The 25358-nt window shown below is 37.7% G+C and overlaps 1 protein-coding gene across 1 annotated transcript in view; it reads right to left on the bottom strand.

Annotated features, from left to right (window-relative positions):
• Positions 1-25358, bottom strand: part of PolrMT (mitochondrial RNA polymerase) — a 306750-nt gene that overhangs the window by 121315 nt on the left and 160077 nt on the right. The window contains exons 14-16 of the mRNA XM_067136262.2: positions 17072-17192; positions 11348-11569; positions 151-312 (exon numbers count right to left, since the gene is read on the bottom strand). Of these exons, the coding sequence (XP_066992363.2) occupies positions 151-312; positions 11348-11569; positions 17072-17192 (505 nt within the window). The remainder of the gene's footprint in view (positions 1-150; positions 313-11347; positions 11570-17071; positions 17193-25358) is intronic.

Genomic DNA, 25358 nt, shown 5'->3' with positions numbered 1-25358 from the left:
ATGAAAAATAATTATGATAAACCTCGTTAAATATCTTTTTTTAAATTGTCACAGGTTTTATGTCCACATACTTATCCTCTTCTTTATTAGAATAAATGTTAGTTATGTGTCCATTATTCACATTCTAAAAACTGTTCAATATTGTCTTACCTTTAGCCAATTGAAACCATTAGGTCCAAGTGGTTCCCCTTTAGCAAAACAAAGGAGGGCCCTTGCCATGTCAGATCCAAGATGGTTGAGATGCGGAGGACACGGATATACACGTCCTCGGAAGTCCATGTTGTGGGGCAACCAAAACACTTTATCACGGAACTAAAGAAATAAAAATAATTAATTATTTCTTACCAACGTTACATAACTTAATTGTTATATTCTTAACTCAAGCAAATAAACCAATTACTGCACTGTATTTAATTAGTGTAATAAACTTTATCCCATAAATCAAGATAAGAGCTAATAAAATAAACCATTAATATGAATTGATACGAATGTTAATATAGTATGTTGGGTATTCAGCCCGAAGGTTGGTTTGATCTTCCACAGTTTGCCAATAACTGTCATACTAGGAAAATGAGGAGTGAGGTAGTTACCCGTTGCTTTCCCCACCAAGCCAGAAGTTGCTATTACATAACAGTCTGCTGAGTCCACTGATATGCACGAACGAATCGACCCTATGAGCGATATTTTCACACCATTCATAACAAGGGCTAGCTGCATAAGGAAGGGTATGACTAGCATCCCTCATACCTCGGTCACTTTTATATTGTCAAAGCCAAGGATAAAACTGAGACAGGTCAATGAAAGCAACACATTTATTCTAGCCTATACCAGAAGATGTAGTGCACTGTAAACACTACATCTTACCAGTAAAGGCATGTGAGGGACATTTAAATCAAGGTATTTCCATGTCTCTCAGCTTGGTACCAAATTCTGTACGATTTTCCATGGTAATAAAAGGGGATCAATCCACAATGAGTGTTAGACAGGTCCACTAGTATTTCAGGATAGAATTAACAACTAAGAATAATACTAACACTTAATGAATTACATACTCATTTTCACTTTAGACTGTTATGTCTTTCAGTATTCACTCTGCAAACAAGCTTGTTGTTTAACATGACTGTTCAGAAAGTAACCATAGCCATGGGAACTCCAATTTTATGGGAAATCAGAACTACAGGAATGCGACTTTTCATTACAAAGTTCCACATGCACTGGTCGGGGTTTGAACCGTGGCCGTTCTTGGTGAAAAGCCACAGATAACGTCAGTAGGCTGTCACATCCTGAATGACACCCCAAGCTACTCCGAGTCCATCTAAGTGCAGATTCTGAATACTGTACTCAGCAATGACAGTCCTTGTAAATACTGTATTTCATTACACACAGTAAATAAGAACTCCTCACACCTTCCTTTAGTTCACTATACAGTATTATCATTCAGGAAAGGTGTAGCAAGGTTGAGCTGGTATCCAATAGCTTTTAATTATCATTACTTCTACAATGAGATTTTTTGTTGGATTTTTACAAGTCCAATACACTCACAGTATTCTTAACATGATTGTAATAACTTTTAAGTGTGATTTCACTTTCACTTTCCAAGATTATCTCCTGAATATGTTTCTCAACCCCTGTGGGTGATGGAAAGAATACATACATCTATAACATCCCCAGCCTGTCACAAGAAGCAATGACATGAGGCAACTCTCCAATGGTTCTTATCTTGGGAGCATAGGACGGCCAATGGACAACGTGAGATCCATAGTCGAGTCTGCTGTTGCTTCTATTTGGTCGAGACAGGCTTCTCATTTACATATTCTCCATCTGACATCTCTTGGTCAACTCTGCTCTGACAATAAAGGTTTATCACTCCCTACAGAGTCTTCTTTCTTATGCCATTTGAAGTCCTTCATTTTCTTTAGTTATGCCTTCCATCTTTGAAAAAGTGAGCCTCTTCCTCTTTTTACTAGGGTTAGAGTAAAGAAGGAACGATAATCTTGTCGAACTTCTCCTATTGCAGCATTCAGCAATTTCATCTATTTAATTTCCATTTCAACCTCTGCCATAGCAATGCAGTTGGCTATTGTTACGAATAAAACACTAGCAAGTGTGCAAATACCCACATAAAAGTTAATTATGCCTGACAATAAATGGCAACACTTCATTAATTACTGCCTATTTACAACAGTCTCCTGTCCTCACGGTGGGTTTTAAGCTGACAGTCTGTAGAGTATTATGCTCAGCACATATTTTCACAATTTATGTGCCTCCCAAAGTACATAAATAATATTCCTGGGCTGTCAACTGTTACATTTCATGAATATTATCTCAACACTTTGCATTTTGGCTGTTGTGTTAATTTCTTGGACAATATTTCTCTGTGTGTGTCATGTGCTGGTCCCTTGCAGATATTTACAGAATTTGTTTGCGTTTCTACATTCTCCACCAGAGGGCACTTCATGCAGTCTGTTCTGAGCAGCCGAACAAGAAGGAATTGATGTTGTCCAATTTCTTCACAGTGATTTTAAATACCTCAGGATATTTACCCAAATTTTAAGTTGTAAATTTAATTTTAAGTGAGGTGAATAGTAATTACATTATTTATAAAAGGGATCCCAAGTATGGAATTGCAATTCACAGATTTTAAGTCTCAACTCACATATTTTATGTCTAAGTTCTGCATTTTGGTACCATCATAATTCTAATACATTTCTTTGATTGTAATTTTTATTTTTTGCTTTTTATATCAAGGTGCGTAAGTTTCTTTTTTTTTCAATGAATTAATTTTTAAATTTTATCATTCTTTTGCCATCACCCAAATTTGTAATCCATTAAAAAACTTAATTTACAAAGTTTGGAGTTTGTAGAAATGTCTGGAGCAAGATCGAACCTTATTTACCACTCTACAATTTAATTTGTACACTTAGTGTTGTAACACAAGTGATATTTTATGCTGGTGATTTTTTAAAAATGTTATTTATTTGAATATTAAATAATTATATACTTTTTATTTATAAAAACGGTTATGAAATAGCCCTTTTAAACAGTGAATGCCGCATCAAATAGGTCAATTTAATCAACTACAAATTCAAAATGACAGCATATATAGGGATATCCATTTTACGCATGTTCTCTCAATAATAGTTAACAGAAGTGGAGCAGTTAGAACACCTTAATAAAAAAGTTTTTGAACATAAACATTAAAGTGTATCATCAAGAATATGTGTCCAAGGAAGAACTATCATATTACAGTAATAGGCAATAAGACTGAATTTGAATAACTACCCAAGTGATTAACAGTGTTAAATTCATAGTCAGTTTGTGTATCTCTGAACTTTTATTTAAAGATTAACATTGTCTCAGTGCATTCTTCTTCACACAAGTAGTTATTCTAGTGAAATGGGTACTTTTATGTATTGTTAAACAAGAAATTTAAAAATAACATGAACTAAATCATTTAAAAATTTAAAAAATATTATAATCAGAATTTTGGTTGTAATTTGAAGATTTTGAGTCAAGAAACTGGCTGATGATGCCCTAAATGGGGGCGAAACATGTCCCAACAACCGAATCTATGTTAATGTAAAGATTCTATCTGTAAAGAAAAATAAATTGTATTGAAAAGGTGGACACCTTCAAAGATTGTTTTGAATAAATATTATATGACAGCTCAATATGGACCAAGAAAATGAGATTTATAACATGTAAAGGTTGATCTTCTCCAGAGCAGATTTTCAATCTGAAAACAATCCTCAGAATCAGAACATTATGCAAACTCAACACAGTTGTCCCTTTCACTGACTTCAGACAGGCTTATGATTCACAAGATTAGCAGAATTAGCGATAGATAAAAATACTAGAAAACTGGTTGAACAAACAACAAATATAACCTCAATAGTTAAGTTTCTAAATTAACAATCAGACCCCTTCAAAATCGAGACTGGAGTTTGACAAGGCGATGGACTTTCACTGATTCTCTTTAATTTGGTATTAAACAAAATCATAAGGGGAATGGGAAATTAAAATATGGAAAAATATTCAAGGCATCCATTTGGGACAAGGAAAAAGATGTTTTAAGATGAAATGTCTTGCCTTTGCTGACGATATAGCAGTCATTTCAGAAAACTAATTACAAGCACAAATAATGATGGAAACTCTACAATGACATAACCAATAAAACTGGTCTTCAAATTTCACAACAACAATTACAACAATCTGCTTTATGTCACACCGACACAGATAGGTTTTATGGCAACAATGGGATAGAAAAGGGCTAGGAGTGGGAAGGAAGTGACTGTGGCCTTATTTAAGGTTGACGTTGAATTTGCAAAAGCAAAAAACCCACAGATGTGGTCTGTCGCAGAAAGTCAACCCTGTCAGTTATGATATCTGTGATCTTCAGTCTTTGTAGATCCCCATCATATCTCTTCCAGCCGACTGGTGGTGTATTTTAATTTGGAGATATAATAAAAAATCATCTTAGCCTGTTGCTGTTCATTTGGTGAAGGTGACATAAAATGTTAGTCTTAGTCTTTTAATTGCATAAGTAAATTTCTCTATATTGTGGTAGAGGTCTTAATTTTTTTCTCTTTATCCAAATATCGTCATTCTTTTGGGGTCACAAAATTTTCCTAAGTATTTTCCTTTCTTACTGTCTTTTCCATTTTCTCCTGTTCACCTGTTTTCTTCAATGTTAAACGTTCTTATCCATATAATACGTATGGTTTTAATTACAGTTGTGTAGTGCTTAATTTTTGCTTGGAACAATATTGATTATTTGTTTTAATGGTGTTGAGTAAGTTTATAAGCTATCTCCATCTTTTTCAATCTGTTTGTGTTGTGTTATCGAGTCCATTTGACTGTGTCCATTTTCCTAGATATCTGAATTTATCAACTCTTTTATGTCTATGTTGTGTTGTTATGTACTTTTCTCCATTGTGTTATGTTCAATGTATTTTGTTTTTTCATACAAAATTTGAAGACCCGAGCAAGAGGCTGCGCTGCTTGAGTTACGAAACTGTCATCTTGCATTTGGGAGATTGTAGGTTTGAACCCCATTGTCGGCACCCCTGAAGATAGTTTTCCATGGTTTCCCATGGTTTCCCATTTTCACACCAGCAAATAAAGATTGGCCGAAAAATCAAAACAAATTGCCTGGGTTTTGCTGACGATTTAGCATTACTAGCAGTGGACATAAAAGAAGCAAAAACCCAGATATCAGAACTTCAAAACATTGCAAATAAAATTGGCCTCAAAATATCATTTGAAAAAACAGAAATTATGCCCCAAAAACCAACACAGCTAAAAGAAGTCACCATAAATGGTAATAAAATCAAAATAGTAACTCAGTTTAAATATCTTGGAGAAGTAATAACACATAACTTAAATGAAAAAATCTCAATCCAAGTAAGAACAAATAGATTAGCTGAAGCACAAAAATTAACATGGGATATCTACAAAAAGAAATGTCTATCAATAAATACAAAAATAAAACACTACAACACAGTTATAAAACCGGAAGCTACATATGCAGCAAAAACACTCTTTTACCTGAATAAACAATCAAAGACTGACAGACTTCAGAAAATTGAAAGGAGGATTGGAAGAACCTGTATCAACAAAAAATATCAGAAAGATGGACAGTGGCGGTTAATACCTAACAAAGTCGTGTACAAAGAGCAAGAACCCATTACAGATACTATGCGTAAGAGGAGACTGGGATTCTTTGGACATATCATGAGGATGCAGGACTCGAGACTTCTGAAACAACTAGTACAACACAATCTCATCTCAAAAAATACCACAACAGGATGTAAATGGATCAGAGAAGTAAGAGAGGATCTGAAGGAAATAGGCCTTACAACAGAAGACACCAAAAATAAGATAAAATTGAATACAAAACTCAAGAATACAAACCTCCGCTTTACCCTTACACAAAACAAACCAACAACACGCACATTTTCAACTGGGGAAAGGGCACGAAGATCGGAGCGTCTGAAGAAGTACTGGGAGGACCGCAAAGCCCGAACAATCCCTTCAAAGAGACCTGAACGACGGACTGACTAAAGTGATCCTATGTGGTCATAAAAGAAGAAGAAGAAGAATAATGTTATTTTGTATGTTTGTCGTCTCCATTTTTTAAATTGACGCATACCCTAGTATGTTTTGTTTGGCGTCTCCGAATTAGCATTTGAAAAGGGGGGACAAAATTATTATTATTATTATTATTATTACTGTATTATTATGATTTTATTACTTGTTAGGTATGTTGGCGAGTAAAACAACCATTATGATTGGATAGCTTTTATCACATTTTAAACCTACTTTCTCACCAAAAAATACCTATAACTTATCAGTCCGAGTTATGAGATATTAAACGACCACTTTGTTAATGATCTCGCCTGCTATATTAACAACAATAACTGTGAATATCTCTCAACTAAAGTAAACTCGTTTCCTCATCCCGTGGTGGTGCAGCTCTTTTTAGACGCCCCCAGTGGAGGGAGTTACATGTACCGATTTTACCGCATATCAAACTTCCTGCCATTCGTAAATCTCTGGCAGTATGGTACTGGGAATCGAAATCAGACTCCCGAGAACAGCAGCTAATTGTGCTAACCATTACGCTGGCGGACATTCTTAACTACAAAACACAGACACATAGCATGATTGATGTGCTTGCAATGCGCAGGTCGGACACAAAACTATTCACTTATTTGTGCGACGTCATCAGAGCTAATGTAGGCCTACACTACGGAGGCAGACATTTCTTAACTATGAAACACAGATGTACTGCATGACTTCGACGCATGTTTTAATTGCGTGGGTTGTATGGACAAAACTATTAACACATTTGTGCGATGTCATCGAGCTGCAATAAGACTTGTACCCGCTTCGAAGCGGAATCGTTGTTCTTCTCTGATGAATTAAGTTGGGAGGGTCTTGTATGCAAGATTTTTTTCCTTCATTTTCTTCTTTTCAAAAAGCCAATAATCGAGGGTGTCTAATACATGAGTAAATATGGTAATCACCAATATGAAATTCAATGACATAAAACAGAAAGACTGGCGAGTGCTAAGAGTACGATTTTCACAATAAATATTTTACCAATTACTGTGCATCATAAAGCCTCCATGGCTCAGGCGGCAGCGCGCCGGCCTCTCACCTCTGGGTTCCGTGGTTCAAATCCCGGTCACTTCATGTGAGATTTGTGCTGGACAAAGCACAGGTGGGGCAGGTTTTTCTCCGGGCACTCCGGTTTTCCCTGTCATCTTTCATTCCAGCAACACTCTCCAATTTCATTTCATTTCATTAATCATTCATTAATCATTGCCCCAGAGGAGTGCGACAGGCCTCGGCAGCCGGCACAATTCCCATCCTCGCCGCTAGGAGGGGGCTTCATTCATTCCATTTCCTGACCCGGTCAAACGACTGGAAACAGGCTGTGGATTATCATTTTAACTGTGCATCATAACAGCAGGACCCGCAGTCTGGAGGTAGCATGCCTGCCTCTTACTCAGAGGCCCCGGGTTTGATTCCTGACAGGTCAGGATTTTTACCTGGGTTTGAGTGTTGGTTCGAGGTCCACTAAGCCTATGTGATTACAATCTAGAAAGCCAAGAATAACAGCCAAGAGGATTTGTTGTGTTGAGTACGCGTCACCTCATAATCTGCGCGCGACCAAGTAACGGATGATGAAACACGCCAAAGTATGTGCCATCTCCCTCATCAACTAATCGTCCCATTAACATGGTATTTATGCTAAATTAATCTTCGAATTACTGTTCCCAGTTCTTATGTTCAAAGTTTCCGAGGCAACAATTACCCCAGTTTTTATTGCATTGTGAAACAACAAACCACCCATGCAAATACAAGAATCTCCCTTTCATTCTGTATAAAATATGGAAGGTCTCTTCCCTATTAGTAGACTATCAGGTACAAAAACATGTATAATTATAAAGTCAATTTATGTAAACTGCACTCTTTTGAGTCTCTACTGCAAACACTTGAAAATAATTTGAGCTAAACTGTTCCAACAGTGTTATTAAAGAGATCGTTGCATTTTCTTAGTGCTCACACCTGAATCACCCCTGTCCTTTGTGCAATGCGGCATTGAAATATTCCATGTTATGAGTCTCATTATGATAGCCGTATTGGAGTAGAGAATGTAAAAGTTTCAAATACATTTATTAAAAACCACCAATCCAATACTTTACAATCTTTAAGTTTAAGATACAAATATTACATAGATGTTAAAATGGGACATGTTTCGCTTAAGCTTTGTAAGCATCTTCAGCCACACTTAATCTAAAGCTAAGTCAGGGCCCTGAACTGGGTTTCTCATTAAAGTGTAATACATGCTTTAATACAACATAAAACAGTCATAAAAATCTAGTCTGTGGAGAAAACAATGCTTAAATGTAACTAAAATTCAACAATAAACTTGTCCTAGTATTATATGTACATGGAATGAATACTAGTGTTTGTCTAACGAAGTGCAAGTTGGTTATTTGTAGAACGAGACATAGTCATAATGATCTGACATACAATAGGATTGTACAAATTATTTGATATTAAAGAAGTGTGGATTAATTAAAATATCGAAAAATAAATCTTCAAACGTTGTTGAATGAGAATCAGGTACGTACAATTACAGTAGAGTTGTTGACTCCAAGTGGTTGCATGATAAGGTCAAAAGGCGCTTGAAGCATCAGTATAGAAGTGTTGTGCCTCCTTCTAGAATAATCTTTGTAATGGATTGTAGTCGTGAGCTCACTTCTTGACTCATCCTCTATGAAAGCAGCTTCAGTTGTTGTGTTGTTGAGTAGCCAGTTACGAGTTGTGAGGTGAGAGTTCAGCGTGTGGAGCGGTCACATGAATTAACTGTGTGAGTTATCAGTCTTATGTGGAATCGAGCCAAGTGTACAGTCGTCGTGATAGCCAACAGACGTGGGTTTGCACCTAACTACGTGGACTGGCTGTGTAAAGTGACTGTGATGCTTGCAAAGTAAAATAAAAGTTGAAACCTGGTTAAGGAGCACATACGCCTCCAGCCACTTCATGAAGTAGTCAGTAACAGCAAGTACATAGCAATATCCCATCTCAATGGCAAGGAATGGTCCAGCCACATCAATTACCACTCTCTCCTGAGGCGTGCGCCCATGTTGTAAGTCTTCATTCGACTTTCACGTCTCCACCTGGTCTATTGCTGGTTGCATACTCATTGCATTTCATGCAGAAGCCTTCATATTTGCTCAGCATCCCACCCAGAAGAAAATCTCCAGAACTATCTCCTTAGTTTTCTTAATCCCGAAGTGTCCTCTCAAAACACCATCATAAAATTTGTTCTGGATTTCTTCCACCATACCTCGTCGGACAATCAGCTGCTGCCGGAACATCTTCTCAACGTTGCTTTTCCAGAGACACTTCAGTAATCCAGCCCCCATCACCAGCAAATCCCATTGTGAGAAGTATGAATTAGTATTGGTGCTAAGGTTGCTGATGTATGTCCACCCAAGGCTCAGAACATGGGTACTCTTCCAGTCGGCCAGCTGTTCAATATCCTCATCATTGCTCTATGCTTCCATGCAGGCAAGATGACTCCAGTTTCCCCTCAAACTCCACCGTGGTCATTTAGCAGGGGACTTCCATGTTCATCCTCCCTCGTGGAGCACAACTTGCAGTCCTTTGAGCAAAGTCTTTGGGGAGAGAGTGGCAACGATGGAATGTAGGTGACCCTTGGGGTGTTCAATCATACAGTTGTACTGCTGCACTCTCTTCAGCCATTATGCGAACTGTCTTTCCAGATTTGCAAAATTTAGAAGCCACCTGGATGAGAAATTCTTGGCCATACAGAAGACAGGTTCTTATATAAGTGCTTGATGGTCTTCACAACGGCCAGCAGTTCTTTCCAGGACTTGTCCTTGGATATTGGTAATTTCCTCAATGCTTGTTTTTTCTCAGGATCAGTCCAGTCTCCTTCTTCTGAGACAATATGGCCAAGATACCACAATTTTTTTGGGCTTAAACTTCAGCTGAGCTGCTTTCAGTTTTCCTAAACTCTCCTTCAAGTTCTTGAGGCGGTTCTCAAAGATGTTACGCAGAACAATAATCAAATAGATTAAGCACATCTTTCAGTGCAGTTCTTTCACCACAGCCTCCATCAGCCTCTTGAAAGTTGCAGGGCACTACACAACTTCAATGGCATGACCGTGAACCACAGAGACACTATTCAACCAAGAGCACAGCCCTCTCCTGTTCTTGAGGATGAATCTCCACTTGCCAGTAACCATCTTCAGATCCAGTGCGGAGAACCATATCGACCCTCATATCGTATCCCAAGTGTTGTCAATCTGGGGTAGCAGGTAGCTGTCTTTCTTTGTGACGTTATTTACTCTTCTGCAGTCGACACAGAACCAAGCAGAGCCATCTTACTTCTTTACCAACACTACTGAATAGCTCCAAGGTCTTTCCAAGGGTTCTATTAATTGCTGCACCTTAATTTATTAGAATATCTGGTTCACTTCATGTTTCAGAACTCAAAATGGAGCGTTCATTGGTGCACTGTCACCTACATCACTCAGACGTTGGAAGAGTTTTGTCCTGTTGAAGTCATTGCTGTCCATGGAGAAGACATCCTTATACTCCAGCAGTAGGTCTAATTTCTCTAGTTGCTTGTATTTTATGTTGTGCTGGATTCCTCGTACACTTTCCACAGAGCCTTGGCATGTTCCACCCTGTAATTACTCGTACGTAAGGTTTCAATGGGTGATATGAATTGATAGCTTTGCAGTGAGAAATCCATATAAAAGGCTTGCAAACCCTAAGTGTTATGCCTTGGCGGACAGCAATGTCATAATCATTCAAGTTGGACAATACAATATAAGGCTAATTAGAGGTATTGATCAACATCTTGGTGATCAGGAGTGTAAAATATTGACTGTAGGTTTTATTAACTAGAATTATAATATATATAGTCAATTCTGCTGGAAATTACTTTCCTTCTTTTTAATCGATAAGATGTATCAAAGGATTTTCACTATGAATTTATGTGCTATGGGTTATTATTTCCTTGACACTATTGTTACATAGCTATTTTTGACAGCACAAGCATAATATGCCTTCCTATGTTACACTAAGTTAGCCTTTAAATCACCTTTTTAAAAGAATTATTTTGGTTAATTTCTTTTTATCTGCTCTTTAAGGTGCTTCTATTACAACCGAAGATAATAAAATATTAATTGCATTTTATCTTTTTTCTGCACACTATTGAGCTGTGCAGTTTTTATAGACATCCCTTACACCCTCAATATTAAAAATATATACACTTTGAAATGAACTTTTAACTCACATGGTTGGCCAGGGATAACCTGTACAAGGCATCACACCAAAGACTGTACATCTCTGCTTTACGACGACGGATTGCTGCTCGTTGACGATGAACCTGGAATTTCTCAAACTTTGTCATCTGTGGAGTGATGGCATCTGGAGGAGGACAGGCTGATGGAGGCTCAGGAATATCCAATCTATGGGAGCCTCCATCGTTAAATACTTGAAGGATAACATCCAGTACCTGTGATAAACAACAACATAAATAATATTATGCTTCACTTGGTTTCTAGGATTAGAAATAGGGATAGGTTACTAGAAGATAATCTTATATGAACTAACAGAATACTTTTCTATAAAAATGTGCAGATGAAGAGATGGTTATAGTTGACTATTTTTATTTAAATTTGCTGTCCGACTCGTTGGCTGAACGGTCAGCGTCCTGGCCTTCGGTTCAGAGGGTCCCGGGTTCGATTCCCGGCCGGGTTGGGGATTTTAACATTAATTGGTTAATTCCAATGGCACGGGGGCTGGGTGTATGTGTCGTCTTCATCATCATTTCATCATCACGATGAGCAGGTCGCCTACGGGAGTCAAATAGAAAGACCTGCACCTGGCGAGCCGAACCCGTCCTGGGATATCCCGGCACTAAAAGCCATATGAGATTTCATTTTTTTTTCATTTAAATTTGCTATTATTTACAAGAAGGTTAGAGAGTGCACAGACTAAAATGTTGTAGGTAATAAATTGTATACTTCGTTCCATATAACTTGAATGATATTTAAGGACACCAGCTGATAAAACTGAAATAGGAAGTTAAAAGTAGTGTGGATACTAAGATAAGATAAGAAATAAAAATAAAATACAGTATACAGGCTAACACCAAGTGCCAAAATCAATAGATACTATGCATACAGATCCAGTCTGTTCAAATAAAAAAGCAATCTGTTCAAATAAAAAAGCAATAAAAATGCAAATATAAAGAAGAGTTGTACAAAAGGATCAATCTCAAATCATGCTGATCAGAATTTGTGGAAGTGTTTTATAATAGTGAAAGAAGTAGCTTTCATTAAATTTATTGTTGTTAGAAAACAAGCTATTTAAAAACAACCTGTCTTATGAAGATACCGAAACATTGTCATCCTAAAGATGACCAATAATTGCATATGAGTATTACTAGGATAATATCACAGCTTCTCCTAAAAATAATTTTAAAAACAAATAACCTCAGCCTTTATGGGTGGGGTTAACTTCCAATAAGTAACCAGGGGAACCTGACCCCTACAGAGCGCATCCCCAGGTGGCGGATAGGGGGTCTCTACAGTAGGTAGGGCTGGTTGAAATACCCAATACAAACTGCGGACCAACAGGTAGCCCAATTCCTGGGGGCTTTAAAATACTGGGACACCCTCTCTCCAAGGGTCATAAATATGGATGGCCCTTGCCCTGAGTTATGGGTGAAGACCTCAACAGCATCTAAAGCGGAGAAGATGGACTTTGGTACGGTGGAGATGGCGGAAGAGGCAAACCCATAGCATCTCTACTCCAGAGAGGTGGCTACAAAAGGCGTCTGACTCCATGTTAAGGGCGGCCTAATTTGAACCTGCCAGAAGGTAATAAAATGCCTTTGGGAGTGGCGAACCCATCGTACAAACGATTAAAATTAAAAGTACAATAGTTCTACCTTTTCAATACAAATTCAAATAAAGTGGGTTACTTAAGAGAAGAAACATTTATTAGATACTAGTTTCGACCCATTATCAGGGTCATCATTAGCCAAAGGCACGAGTTACACAATGTATCAAATAGTTCATTGAAGTAAAAAAGTTGCAAAAACATAGTGGATTTGAGACTAAAAAGATGAAGAAGAAATAGTGACAATTGTGATAAAAGTTTCAGATAATGCATAAAATGCATAAATTAATGTATTTAGCTGTCATTGTAGGAAGAACTCAAGATGATCAATTTGGAAATCGAAGAATCTTGAGACTTGTAATTATTTCATTACGAAGTTCTGACACCTTGGTGCTGCGATGTGTTGGACGTACTGCATAACTTATGGAAACCAAAGAATCTTTAGAGTTGTCTATCACTCGCTATGAAGTTCTAACAGCTGTATGTCATCAAAGGTAGTAGATAGATTCTTCAACTTGAATTTATATTGAAAAGGTGGAACTACTGTACTTTTAATTTTAATGGTAATCACAGTTCAATATGAACTATTTACAATGAAATTTATATCTCTTAATCATCATACAAACAGCCTAAAAAATGAGAGCGAGTGAATCGAGGCCTCGGAAAATGTTAGGGTGTCACCCTGAAGTGACGCGCAGTTTCCGGTGCTCTGGGGGAACTGTGAGAAGTGGGCTACCAGACATCACAAGAATCGGTATCACCAATGTCATGACTTTGAATGGCAAGGTAGAAGAACTGATAGAGTATACGGAGAAGAAAGACATAGAAATGATGGGAATGAGTGAAGCAAAATGGAAGGGGAAAGGTCAAAAAGAATTGAAGAAAGGGTATAGATTATATTGGAGTGGAGGAAAGATGGCAACAAATGGTATTGGTGTTATACTGAGAGAAGACCTAGTGCAATATGTGGATAAAATTGACCAAATCAGTGACAGGATAGTTAGACTCAGACTTGAGAGTGTAATCAAGGATTTTATACAGGTTTATGCACCCCAATTAGGGAATGCAGATGAATGTTTAGAAGAGTTTCTAGAAGAACTGGAAAGTTGTATTGAAGACAAAGAGGTTATAATAATGGGAGACATGAACACATGTTGGAACAGACAGACAGGGAAAAGGAGAAATACTTGGCCCCTACAGTTATGGAAAACAAGATGAAGAAGGAGATTTGGTAATAGACTTTTGTAGAAGGAATGGATTAATTGTTGGCAATACGTGGTTTAGGGAAAAGAACTCACAAAAATAACTAGATATGGTTGAGGAGATAGAAAGACAAAGACAATGATTGATCTTATTCTGGTGGAGAAGGAGAAACGTAGACAACAGGAAGATGTGACAGCAATGCCAAGAGCAAATTTCGAAGGAGACCATAAAGTGGTGGTAGCCAAATTAAGTCTTTATAAAATAACGAAGCTAATAGAAAAAAGGGAAAGAAAAATAAAGGGATGAAAGTTAAAAGAGAAAGAAATAGGGGAAAAGTTTCAAGAGAATCTGAAGAAATTCCCAAAGATGATATGAACAGTGTGGAAGAGGAATGGGCATGTTTCAGAAATGGTTTTGTAAAGTGTGCAGTAAACACCTGTGGAAAACTATCAGGGAGGAAAAAGGAAATGGAGACTCCTTGGTGGAACAGCAGGGTAAAAAGGAAGCAGTTAAAGAGAAACAAATTGCTTGGAGGAAGTGGACAGGCAGCAATAGAACAGAGAATTGGCAGAAATATAAAGAAGCCAAAAAGGTATGTAAGAAAATAGTACAAGAAGAGAAACGGAAGAGTTGGGAGAGTTTACATCTCAGAATTGCTAAATACTAAATAAAGTGAAGTGGTAGATGAGAAGGAGCAAGAAGAAACAATGGGGAAAGAAGAAGAAGAAGAAGAAGAAGAAGAAGAAGAAGAAGAAGGAGGAGGAGGAGAAGAGATATCTATGTTAGAAATAGAGGAAGCCATACAAAAGCTGAAGAGCGCTAAAATAGCAATAGTGGATGAGGTAACTACGGAAATGATAAAAGCAGTAGGACCAATAGGGCTACAGTGGCTGTATAGATTATTTAGAATAATCTGGAGGAAGAAAGAGATCCCAGAAGAGTGGGGAAAGGGTTTAATTATCCTGATATTTTAAAAAGGTGACAAAAAGGAATATAATAACTACAGAGGGATCACCCTATTGCCCATGTAGCTAAGATATTTGAGAGAGTATTGGAAGGAAGACCAAGGAGGAAGCTAGAAGGAGAAATGGAAGAAGAACAGTATGGTTCTGGGAGAGACAGATCAACGTTTGACCTGATCTTTACATTAAGACATATGATGGAGAAAAGATGGGAGTTTGGAAAAGACATAGTGATGACATTTATTGACAGTGAGAAAGCTTATGACAGTGTGCCCAGACAGTTGGTATGGGACACATTAAGGAAAAAACAAGTTAACAGAGTTGAAGTGCAAATGATAAAAGCTATGTACAAAAATGGTGTCAGTAGTGTGAAGACTAGTATAGGAAAAACAAAATGGTTTGAAGTTGAAACTGGTCTCCGACAGGGAAGTGTACTATCCCCCATACTATTCATCATAGTCATGGATGACTTTCACAAGAACATTAAACAGAGATTGGGAAGACAGGCAACAAAAGCCATGTTGTCTGCAGATGATATAGTGATATGGAGTGAGGATGAAACAGAAGTGCAAAAACAAGTGGATGTATGGAATCAAGAGAGAGAAAAATTTGGGATGAAAGTAAACACAGAGAAAAATGAAACAACAGTGACAAGGGGAAGGAAGAGGAAAGATAAAACTGAATGGTAAAATTCTGGAAGTGGTTAAAAGTTTTAGGTACTTGGGAAGTGTGATCACAGAAGATGGAAAGATAACCAAGGAAATTGGGAAAAAAATACAACAAGCAAACAGCTTCCACCAGAGTGTAAGGGGTATTTTGTGGAACCAAGATGTCCCGAAGAAATGTAAGAAAGTATTATATTCAACCTATTATGAACCCATACTAACCTATGCAGCTGGATCGTGGACTACAACAAAACGAGAGGAGAGTAGAGTACAGGCAGCGGAAATGAAAAATCTAAAAGGTATCGAGATCAAGACCAGAAAGGATAGAATTAGAAATGAAGAGATAAGGAAAAGGACAGGAATCTTGAAACTTCAAGACAGGATAGAAACAACAAAGCTTAAGTGGTATGGGCATATGATGGGAATGGGAGAAAAGAGAGTGCCAAAGAAAGCTTTTTCAGAGAGTTAACAGGAAAGAGACCACGGAGAAGACCCCAAAAGAGGTGTACAGATTCAGTGTGGGAGTGCATAGAGAAGAGAGGAGGAAAACCAGAAGATGTACTTAAAAAAGGAGAAGAATGGTGGAGAGACAGGTAGTGATGGAGGTCCTTGATTCGCAACCCGACCCAGGAAGCTGGAAATTGGGAAATGATATTTGTATTCGCTTTTTCATTCAGGTGCCAGATTAAGCAACAGGATTATATATATTAGTTATACAATGATATGTAAGACTTTGAAAGATCGTTTAATTTTTGTTTAATGTTTGTTGAAGAAAACTAAAAGTCAGAACCTTTTATTTTTTAAAGGTACACACCCTGAAAATAATTCCAAAATAAGCAAATCCATCAAACGTGGTTTGGTTGCAAAGCATTTCTAATATATATCACTCCTCCTCCATGACACAAACTATCACTAACGGAACCGAACCCCTTGGCATAACAGCCCTGAAAGATCATGGCCTACCAAGTGACCGATGCTCAGCCTAAAGGCCTGCAGATTATGAGGTGTAATTTGGTCAACACAATGAATTCTCTCGGCCGTTATTCTTGGCTTCCTAGACTGGGGCCGCCATCTCACCATCAGACAGCTCATGACTTGTTATCATGTAGGCTGAGTGGACCTCAAACCAGCCTTCAGATCCAGGTTAAAAAGTCCTGACATGGCGGGAATTGAACCCGGGACCTCTGGGTAAGAGGCAGGCACGCTACCCCTACACCGCTGGGCTGGCACAAATTATCATTGCATCAAATGTTCCCCCTACTTATAACTGGTAATACTTACAGGTTTGTTCACGATCCATGGTACAGCTCCTAACTGATTGAGAGAATCAAAAGCCGGATAGAGTTGCTGAGCTGAAGTTTCAACTAATCTTTGTCGCTGTTGTACAGCTTGCTGGGGCAATCTGAAAATTTACAACTTTGTGTTAATGTAAAATGTTTAGATTAGTAGTTATATTAATCTCCTTTGCTGTATGTTAGTAAACATTTAAGAACTCAACTCCCAATAATGTAGAGCTGATCCAGAATGTCGTGGTGCCAAAATGTGCAGAGAGTTATGCCATCAGGGAAGAAGAAGAGTGAAGTTACTAGCTTGGACAGGTTGCTACGGACTAAACTGATACCTCTCAGACTGTGAGACACGAACCCATTCCGCCGACCAAAACTAAGCCCGTGTGAAAGTGCCACAACTTTCCGGCTGAGCTCTAACTTCATTTCATGAATTTTTTTATGAATATTAAAAGAAAATACTTATCCATTCTGACTTAATCTCAAAATCACTGCCTCCTTCATGTAAGAGAAAAAAAAAAAAAAAGAGCTATTCTTTCCTTATTGCACATATCCTGTATTTTACACCATAGTATGTTAAAACAAAATCTAAATAAGATTAAGTATGTTAAAGATATAGCATTAAATACATTCCATCCATCCGTTTGTGGTTCTACGATCATATTGTTTCATTGGGGAGAGATGTTGTAACTGATATGGATGTTGATGCTGAATAATGATGTACAGATGGCAAAAATAGAAGTGGCCATTCTCTACAACCTAAGTTCCCTCTGAGTGCCTTTGATACTATTCGAAGACAGGCAATGTTACATGTTGTTGGACCACAGTTTGAAATGGCTTGACATCTGAGACAATAATTTACGATACCCTCATTTGTTGGACATGTATATTTGTGTGTGGGGACTTTATCTACAAATATCGGCTATTGGTTGCATTGCCGTTAAATTATATGCCTGAAACTGTGGCGATTTAAAATGCATCTTCTTGCCATTGTTACGTCGGTTGCTTCGAAATTCTGATTGGCTCAATAAGCAAATTTTTTGACTTGAGCGTGCGCAGTGTCGATGTTCAACTGAGCAATGCGCGGCTTGACTGCACTGAACGCCAGTCTGTTACCAGCAGCTCGCCAAGATGAACGCTTCTGGAGAAGTGTAGCGTATAAGACGCAATTGAGTTTTGGTAGAATGGAGTGCAATACTCCTGGCTGATAGCCGTGTCACCAGGGCATTTGCCCTAGTTGTAATGTACTTTGAGTTTTAATGTATTTCCTACCTACTGTTCTTTTATTTTAACGGAATACGAATATCTGAGTGAGTGTGCCTTTTTGCAAGATGGCTTAACAACGTAAGCTATGCAATTATATTAAATTGGATACCCAAGGATGTAAATACAGTATCTACTTAGTGGTTTCAAAACTGTTCTACTGCCGTATTATTTGGAAAAGAAGTATCTGTGTGACATTAATTTTGTGAAGTATTTCGGCAACACCATTTGAATCGTATCTGCCAACCTAGTACCGGTAATTTGAAATTAGGCCCACAGTTTATGGACATGTCGACCACCGTTTATTTATTAAATTAAGCTGGAATTACTTCTTCGTCGGACATTTTAATGATATAAATTGTATTTGCTAAATATTCAAATGTAACTTAATGTGATTTTGGTAAAGTTCTATATTCAAATTATTATCATGGGGTAATTCTGGAACGCGGTAGATGCACGGGCGAAAGGCCAATTATTCCATCTCCTCATTTAATTGTGATTATCGTTATGATACTGTTTTCTGTTTCCTAATATTTTTATTATTATTATTTTGTTGGTGCATTTCCTTCTACTTTTCTTTGTTCATATTTGTGATATCTATTGCACTGTTATCAGTGTTTTGAAAGACGTTATGTGCTTGTATTGTTTTCGTGATGGATCTTTGTTTAATTGCTTAATGGGATGGTTTATTTCCGGTCTCGTCCGGGCATAACCATCTTCCAGGGCCTCCTAAAATTAATATTTAATAACCGGCCTTTATATTCCCTATTTAATTTTGGTTGGAGGTAATCTTAAATTATAATTATATTGTAATATTGTGGTTGCTCGAAGCTGAAATTTCTTCCAATTATTCCCTAAGATACTTTTGCCCTCCTCAGATTATTCGCGTCCGTGTTTTCTTTCTTTCTTTCTTTCATTATTGCGTGTCGTATTTTTATCTCATCTCAGGTACGCTAATTTCGTGGGGGCCTTGCCTACTGTCTCTTGTAGTGAGATGTTGGCTTCGGTTTTGGGAAGCTGGATGCTTCGTGTGTACCATTGTTTGTTTTCTGTGGAATTTTAAGAGTTTCCATTTTGTAAATTGTAAACTATTTGAGTCATATTTTTATTCGAGTTCGTGCCTGTTCTCTTGTGTTATTTAAATTATTTTCGTGTGAAATGTTTGGTTGGCTATCGTTCTCTTAAATTTTGAGTGTGCTTCCGAGTTTCTAGATGATTGATATCCTTGTGTACAAGTCCTGGGAACAAATTTCAGTGGAATGAGATTGTTTTCTACCTACTTAGAAAGATAAGCTGGCCAGTTACATGATTAATATTTAATACACCGATCCGTTTTAAAAATTTGTTATTGAATGAATTCTGATGTGAGCTGCAGACTCCGCTCATTTCTTGGTAGATTTGTAGATTTAGATTTATTATTTTTCTTTAGATCTACAGTAATAATACCCATTTGATCCGTTATAAAGAAAAATAACAATGTCCAGCCTAAGCCAAATTACATACTACTAACTTGGTGGACCCTACACAGGCGGAATACCGGACAACCATGCAAGGTTCCACCCCTAGCTAAATCTGTTAAGCTGCCTCTAACATGGACGGATGACCGGCTCACATGCTAGGGAACCCCCTATCTCTAAATTAAGCCTACAACTAATTACAACATTAAATCTATACTAATCTATCTTAAGCTGCCTCTAACATGGACGGATGACCAGCTCACATGCTAGGGCACCCCCTACGTCTAAATTAAGCCTATAACTAATTACAACATTAAATCTATACTAGTTCTAAATCTATACTAATCTATCCTAAGCTGCCTCTAACATGGACGGATGACCAGCTCACATGCTAGGGCACCCCCTACATCTGAATTAAGCCTATAACTAATTACAACATTAAATCTATACTAATTCTATCCTAGTACCTCTTATCATTAACTAATAAATCAAAACCAATACTGTCTCAATACACATAAATATACCTTCACTTGAATAAATACCCTCTAAACTTCGCTATCTTTCCTAATATCCATAAATACACCTTCACTTGAAAAAATACCCTCTAAACTTCGCTATCTCTTTTAATATCCATCCATCCATCGAACTCAACAATCATTCACTTCATTTCCATGCCACATATCATTACATATCTACCTCTTATCATAAAGACACCTTTACTAGAATAAATACCCACTAAACTTCGCTATCTTTCTTATCATCCATTCGCCACCATGCCCCTGCTGAACATACACACAAACCTTTGCACATTCCATTCCTCCTACATTTCCTCTACTTGTCTCTCTCAGGGTTGCTGATTCCATGCTTCAGCGGTATTATGAATGTCACAGACCCCATACACGCTAACCTTAGCACATTCCATTCCTACTACATTTCCTCTACTTGACTCCCTCGTGGTTGCTGATTCCATACTTCCGTTGCACTCACATTCTGCTAATACGTATTCTACTCATGTTGCAACTTTATCACTGCACTACCTATCTATTCCTGCTCATCTTATTCAACCATGTTTAATCTAATTAAATAATCATCTAAAACCAACTTTGCTTGCCGATTTACCATTAACTAATAAATCACTTACCAATACCATTTAAACTTCGCTACCTCTCTTAACATTCATCCATCATCGTCATACTTAACACTTCAATTCCAGTCCTCATTCACTTTACAATTATAATACACATTAAGACATCTTTACTTGAATAAATACCATCTAGACTTCGCTACCCCTCTTCTCATCCATCCATCGAATTCAACAATCTATCCATCTTATATCTCAAGTCTCATTACTTGAATAAGTACCATACAATTACAGTACACTTAAAAACACCTTATCACCTCGCTACCTCTCTTATCATTCATCCATCATACCATACACATGCAGATACCATCACTTCTTTACTTTAACCATTACAATGCCCTTCGAACTCAACAATCCATCCATCTTATATCTCAAGACACCATTATATGAATAAGTGCCATACAATTACAGTACACTTAAAAACACCTTATCACCTCGCTACCTCTCTTATCATTCATCCATCATATATCTATTATCATCACCTTTCATATTTAACACTTCAATTCCAGCAGATACCATCCAACCTCCTTTATATCTCCAAACTCGTAACAATTACACTACACATATAGACATCATTACTTGAGTAAGTACCATCTAAACTTCGCTACCTCTCTTATCATCCATCCATCTACACTCTGATCCAACTTCTAAACATCAATACATATCTACCTCTTATCATTCTTCACTTGAATAAATACCCTCTAAGCTTCACTACCTCTCTTATCATCCATCCATCGCACTCCACAATCATTCTCTTCAATTCCATACCACATATCCTTACATATATACCTCTTATCATTAACTAATAAATCACTCACCAATACGATCTCCGTCATGCCATCACTTGAATAAATACCATACACTTGGTCTATCCATCTTCTACCTAAAGACACCATCACTTCAATTACAATTATACTACACATACAGGCACCATTACTTGAGTAAATACACACATACAAACACCACCATAACTACGCTTCTGTCCTCCATCATAGGCAAACTATGTTACTTACTACTGTTACTTGACTTTTTACTTCTCGTAATTATTCCTTCCATTTTTCCTTTTTTGTCCCATAGGTCCTTCAAACTCAAGCTTCTCCCTTTGATCACGGCACTTCTTACTTCTGCTTCCTCCCTCAAACCATTATTCTCGCTCCGATTCTGTCCGCTTGTCTTCCCCTGTGGTTCTTTTTCTTCCCTCGCGCAGACTTCCGACACTAATTCGTCCATTAAATTCCTGACTACTTCCATCCTTCTTGCATTTACTTTTTCTTCAGCTCTTTTCATGATCTCTTCCCAGGAACCCCATCTATTCAGTGTTCCTTCATTTACAGTATGTACATCAGCCCTGGTAGTTTCTTCTTGCCTCGAACTGTCAGCCCTGCTAGTTTCTTCTTGCCTCAAACTCTCATCCATTAATTTCAGTTTCGATATTGTCCACTTTCGGGTCCAATTCCTGTCGCTCACCACGAGTATCTGACCACTAATATACGCTTTCAATCCCTGAATTTTTGCTTTCACAAGATGTTTCTTAAGAATTTTAAAATTTCTACTCTCTTCTCTTCCGAAATCTCTCTTAATTCTAATGTTCTCACACTGTAGATTACCAGCGTTCCTTATCACTATGTCTGCCATCAATGAAGATAGCAGCAACACTTTTATGGGCCTGTGCCCTCCCACCTTGCCAACTCTCTCCACATTGTCTATATCTACCTCACTGAAATTTATTTTCATTTTTTTTTGTATAACATCTACCACTTTGTAAATAATGTCCACTTTAGATTCTGCCTTGTCTTCCTCCACCCCATAAATAAATATGGACTTCTTCTTGCGCTCCTGTCTGCAGAATTCAATTTCTTTCTTCAGGTTTACCATCTCTTCATCCATATTTTTTATTTTCTCTCTTAGTGACACCAGTTCTTTCTCGCTGCCTTCTATCATCGCCTTCGTATTCTTCATATAATCCTGGATCCACTGTCTCGTCTTTTCTTGCTCCTGGCCTTGTTCTTGAAGCATTTTCTTTAATTGTTCAAACGGGCATACCTCCTGTATTACTTCTCTTACTACTTTCCTCATAACCTCTACGTCTACCCAATTCATCGTATCTATCTCCTTGCCGACCGCTTGACCTTACCGCTTCCTCACTCTTAATCCACTCCACTCAGCAGGCGCACGCCACACGACACGTCCGTCCTCCTCACTGGCTTAAGCTAGACCCATTTCTTGGTACTATAAGATTTACTCTAGTGTGCGGTCTGAGTGAGTTTTCATGATATTAATTATTATTATTGTTTAAAAATAAGGGACATTCATCTCCTCTTTTATGAATTAAAAAGAAATTTTTCTTTTTAGGGTGTAAGTTCTTCGACGTACTTATTTATTACAGCATAAGAATTATTTTTCATTGTTATCTGAGTGTACACTCACTATTTTATTATAAAAAAAATAGTTCTTTCAATGTATAATTCAGAGAGATTATTTAATTTTCAATTAATTGTTCTTGATTTTGTTCACCTTTTAACATATTTCAGAAAGTTATAATTTTCATTAATTTTATTTTTGGTTTCCTGAACTTTAAGTAAAGTTTAAATTATTGAAATTTAATTTTGCTTTCATTTAGTAGTTAGTGGTTTTGACCCGGCAACTTGTCAAACGTTAACGTAAGATCCAGTCCTCTTCCTTTATTTTCCGTGCCCTCCATGCTGGTTTTGTTAATGCTCCTGCTACTCGATGGTAAGTATTTTGGTTCTTGTGCTCATTTGGTGATATTTATGGGTTTTAATTATCTTTCTTGTTTTATCTTTGTCGGGTTGCAACATCTATGGTTATAATGGATGAATTTATGCATGTCAATACTGTATTTTAGTGGTAAAGTTGTGACTGGTATTAATGAGGATGTGCATTCGAATACAAGCAAGTGCATTTATATTTTAAGAGAGAGAAAATATAATTGGAGCTGCGTCTTTTATGAATTTTTAGTAATTAACATTAGGTTCATACATTTATTATTTCATGACTATTTTTACCATTATTTCTTATGATATTCTGCCTTTATCCTCAACAAAAAATATCTTTTGTGGCATAAACCTAAAAACATACAGATGCCAGCCTTGGAAAATTTATTCACACACAAACACACAAAATACACGCATGTGCCATGAATCACTATTTAGTCAATCTTCCTCCCAACTCAATCAAATCTTGCAGTCAAGTGGGCATGACACCAACTATTTACAAATGATGACTGTTCTCAGCCACGGCATCACAGGCATCCTGGACAAGCTTCCAAAAATCAACAGGACGTCTTGGAGGGGGAATGGGCCAATTTTTCCACGTATGCTTCTTTACTTGTGCCCACATATTCTCAATTGGATTCAAGTCCGGAGAGCAATGAGGCCTGTCTTCAGTTCAATATCCTGTCTCCTTGCAAACCCATCTTGAAACAACTGATATGTGAAGAATGGATGATTATTCTGTTGAAATAGAAGAATTCCAGCAGGATATAACAACCTAATATAAACAACCATAAAGCGTTCCAACAACTGTTGATATTCCTGTCGGTTCAGTTTCCCACAAATATTATGGATTTTGCCCACTCCACAATGAGAAATCTACTCCTAACGCAACACAGACACTCTACCACTGTGGGCATGAATAGCAGCATATCTGCGGTCGAATTGGGTGCCAGGAGGATAATATACAAAAGTATGTCTTCCTCTTGTAGCAGAAAAAGTGACTTCATCAGGAAAGTTTATTTTCCAGTCCTGATCTTCATTTCCCATTGCAAAGACTAAACACTTCTCTATACGCTCCTCCTTATGAACTTCCCAAGGAATGGCACATCAAGAACTCAAACTGGTAGTCCTTAAATGATTTTTCATCATCTGGGCCAGGAAAATCAACAAATGCCTTCAAAGTAGCAACGGTATTTAAGGGATACCTTTCTACTTCAGCCACTAATCTGAGATCCTGCTGCGGTGTAGAAATTTTCCTTCTACCACTCCCAGCTCTTCAGCCAAAAATTCCTGAACATTAAGTGTGAACCCATCTCGGAACTGCAGAATCGGCTGTCTTAAAAAAAAAAAAAAAAAAAATGGCGCAAGAGCCCCAAAGGGCCACGTTCTATCAAGCGACCACTGACCACTGGTCAGCGTGAAGGCCTGCTGCAGATTACAAGATGTCATGCGGTCAGCATGATGAGTCCTCTCGGCTGTTATTCTTGGCTTTCTAGCCCGGGGTCGCCACCTCAACCATCAGATAACTCCTCAATTGTAATCACATAGGCTGAGTAAACCTTGAACCAGCGCTCAGATCCAGGTAAAAATCCTTGACCTGGCCGGGAATCGAACCCAGGGAGTTCGGGTGAGATGCAGGCACGCTGCCCTTATACCGCGGGACTGTCTTGGATGACGAAAAACCAA

Source organism: Anabrus simplex, chromosome 1, assembly GCF_040414725.1.
Source record: "Anabrus simplex isolate iqAnaSimp1 chromosome 1, ASM4041472v1, whole genome shotgun sequence".
Classification (NCBI taxonomy): Eukaryota; Metazoa; Arthropoda; class Insecta; order Orthoptera; family Tettigoniidae; genus Anabrus; species Anabrus simplex.
This window is presented reverse-complemented; position numbering and strand designations above follow the sequence as displayed.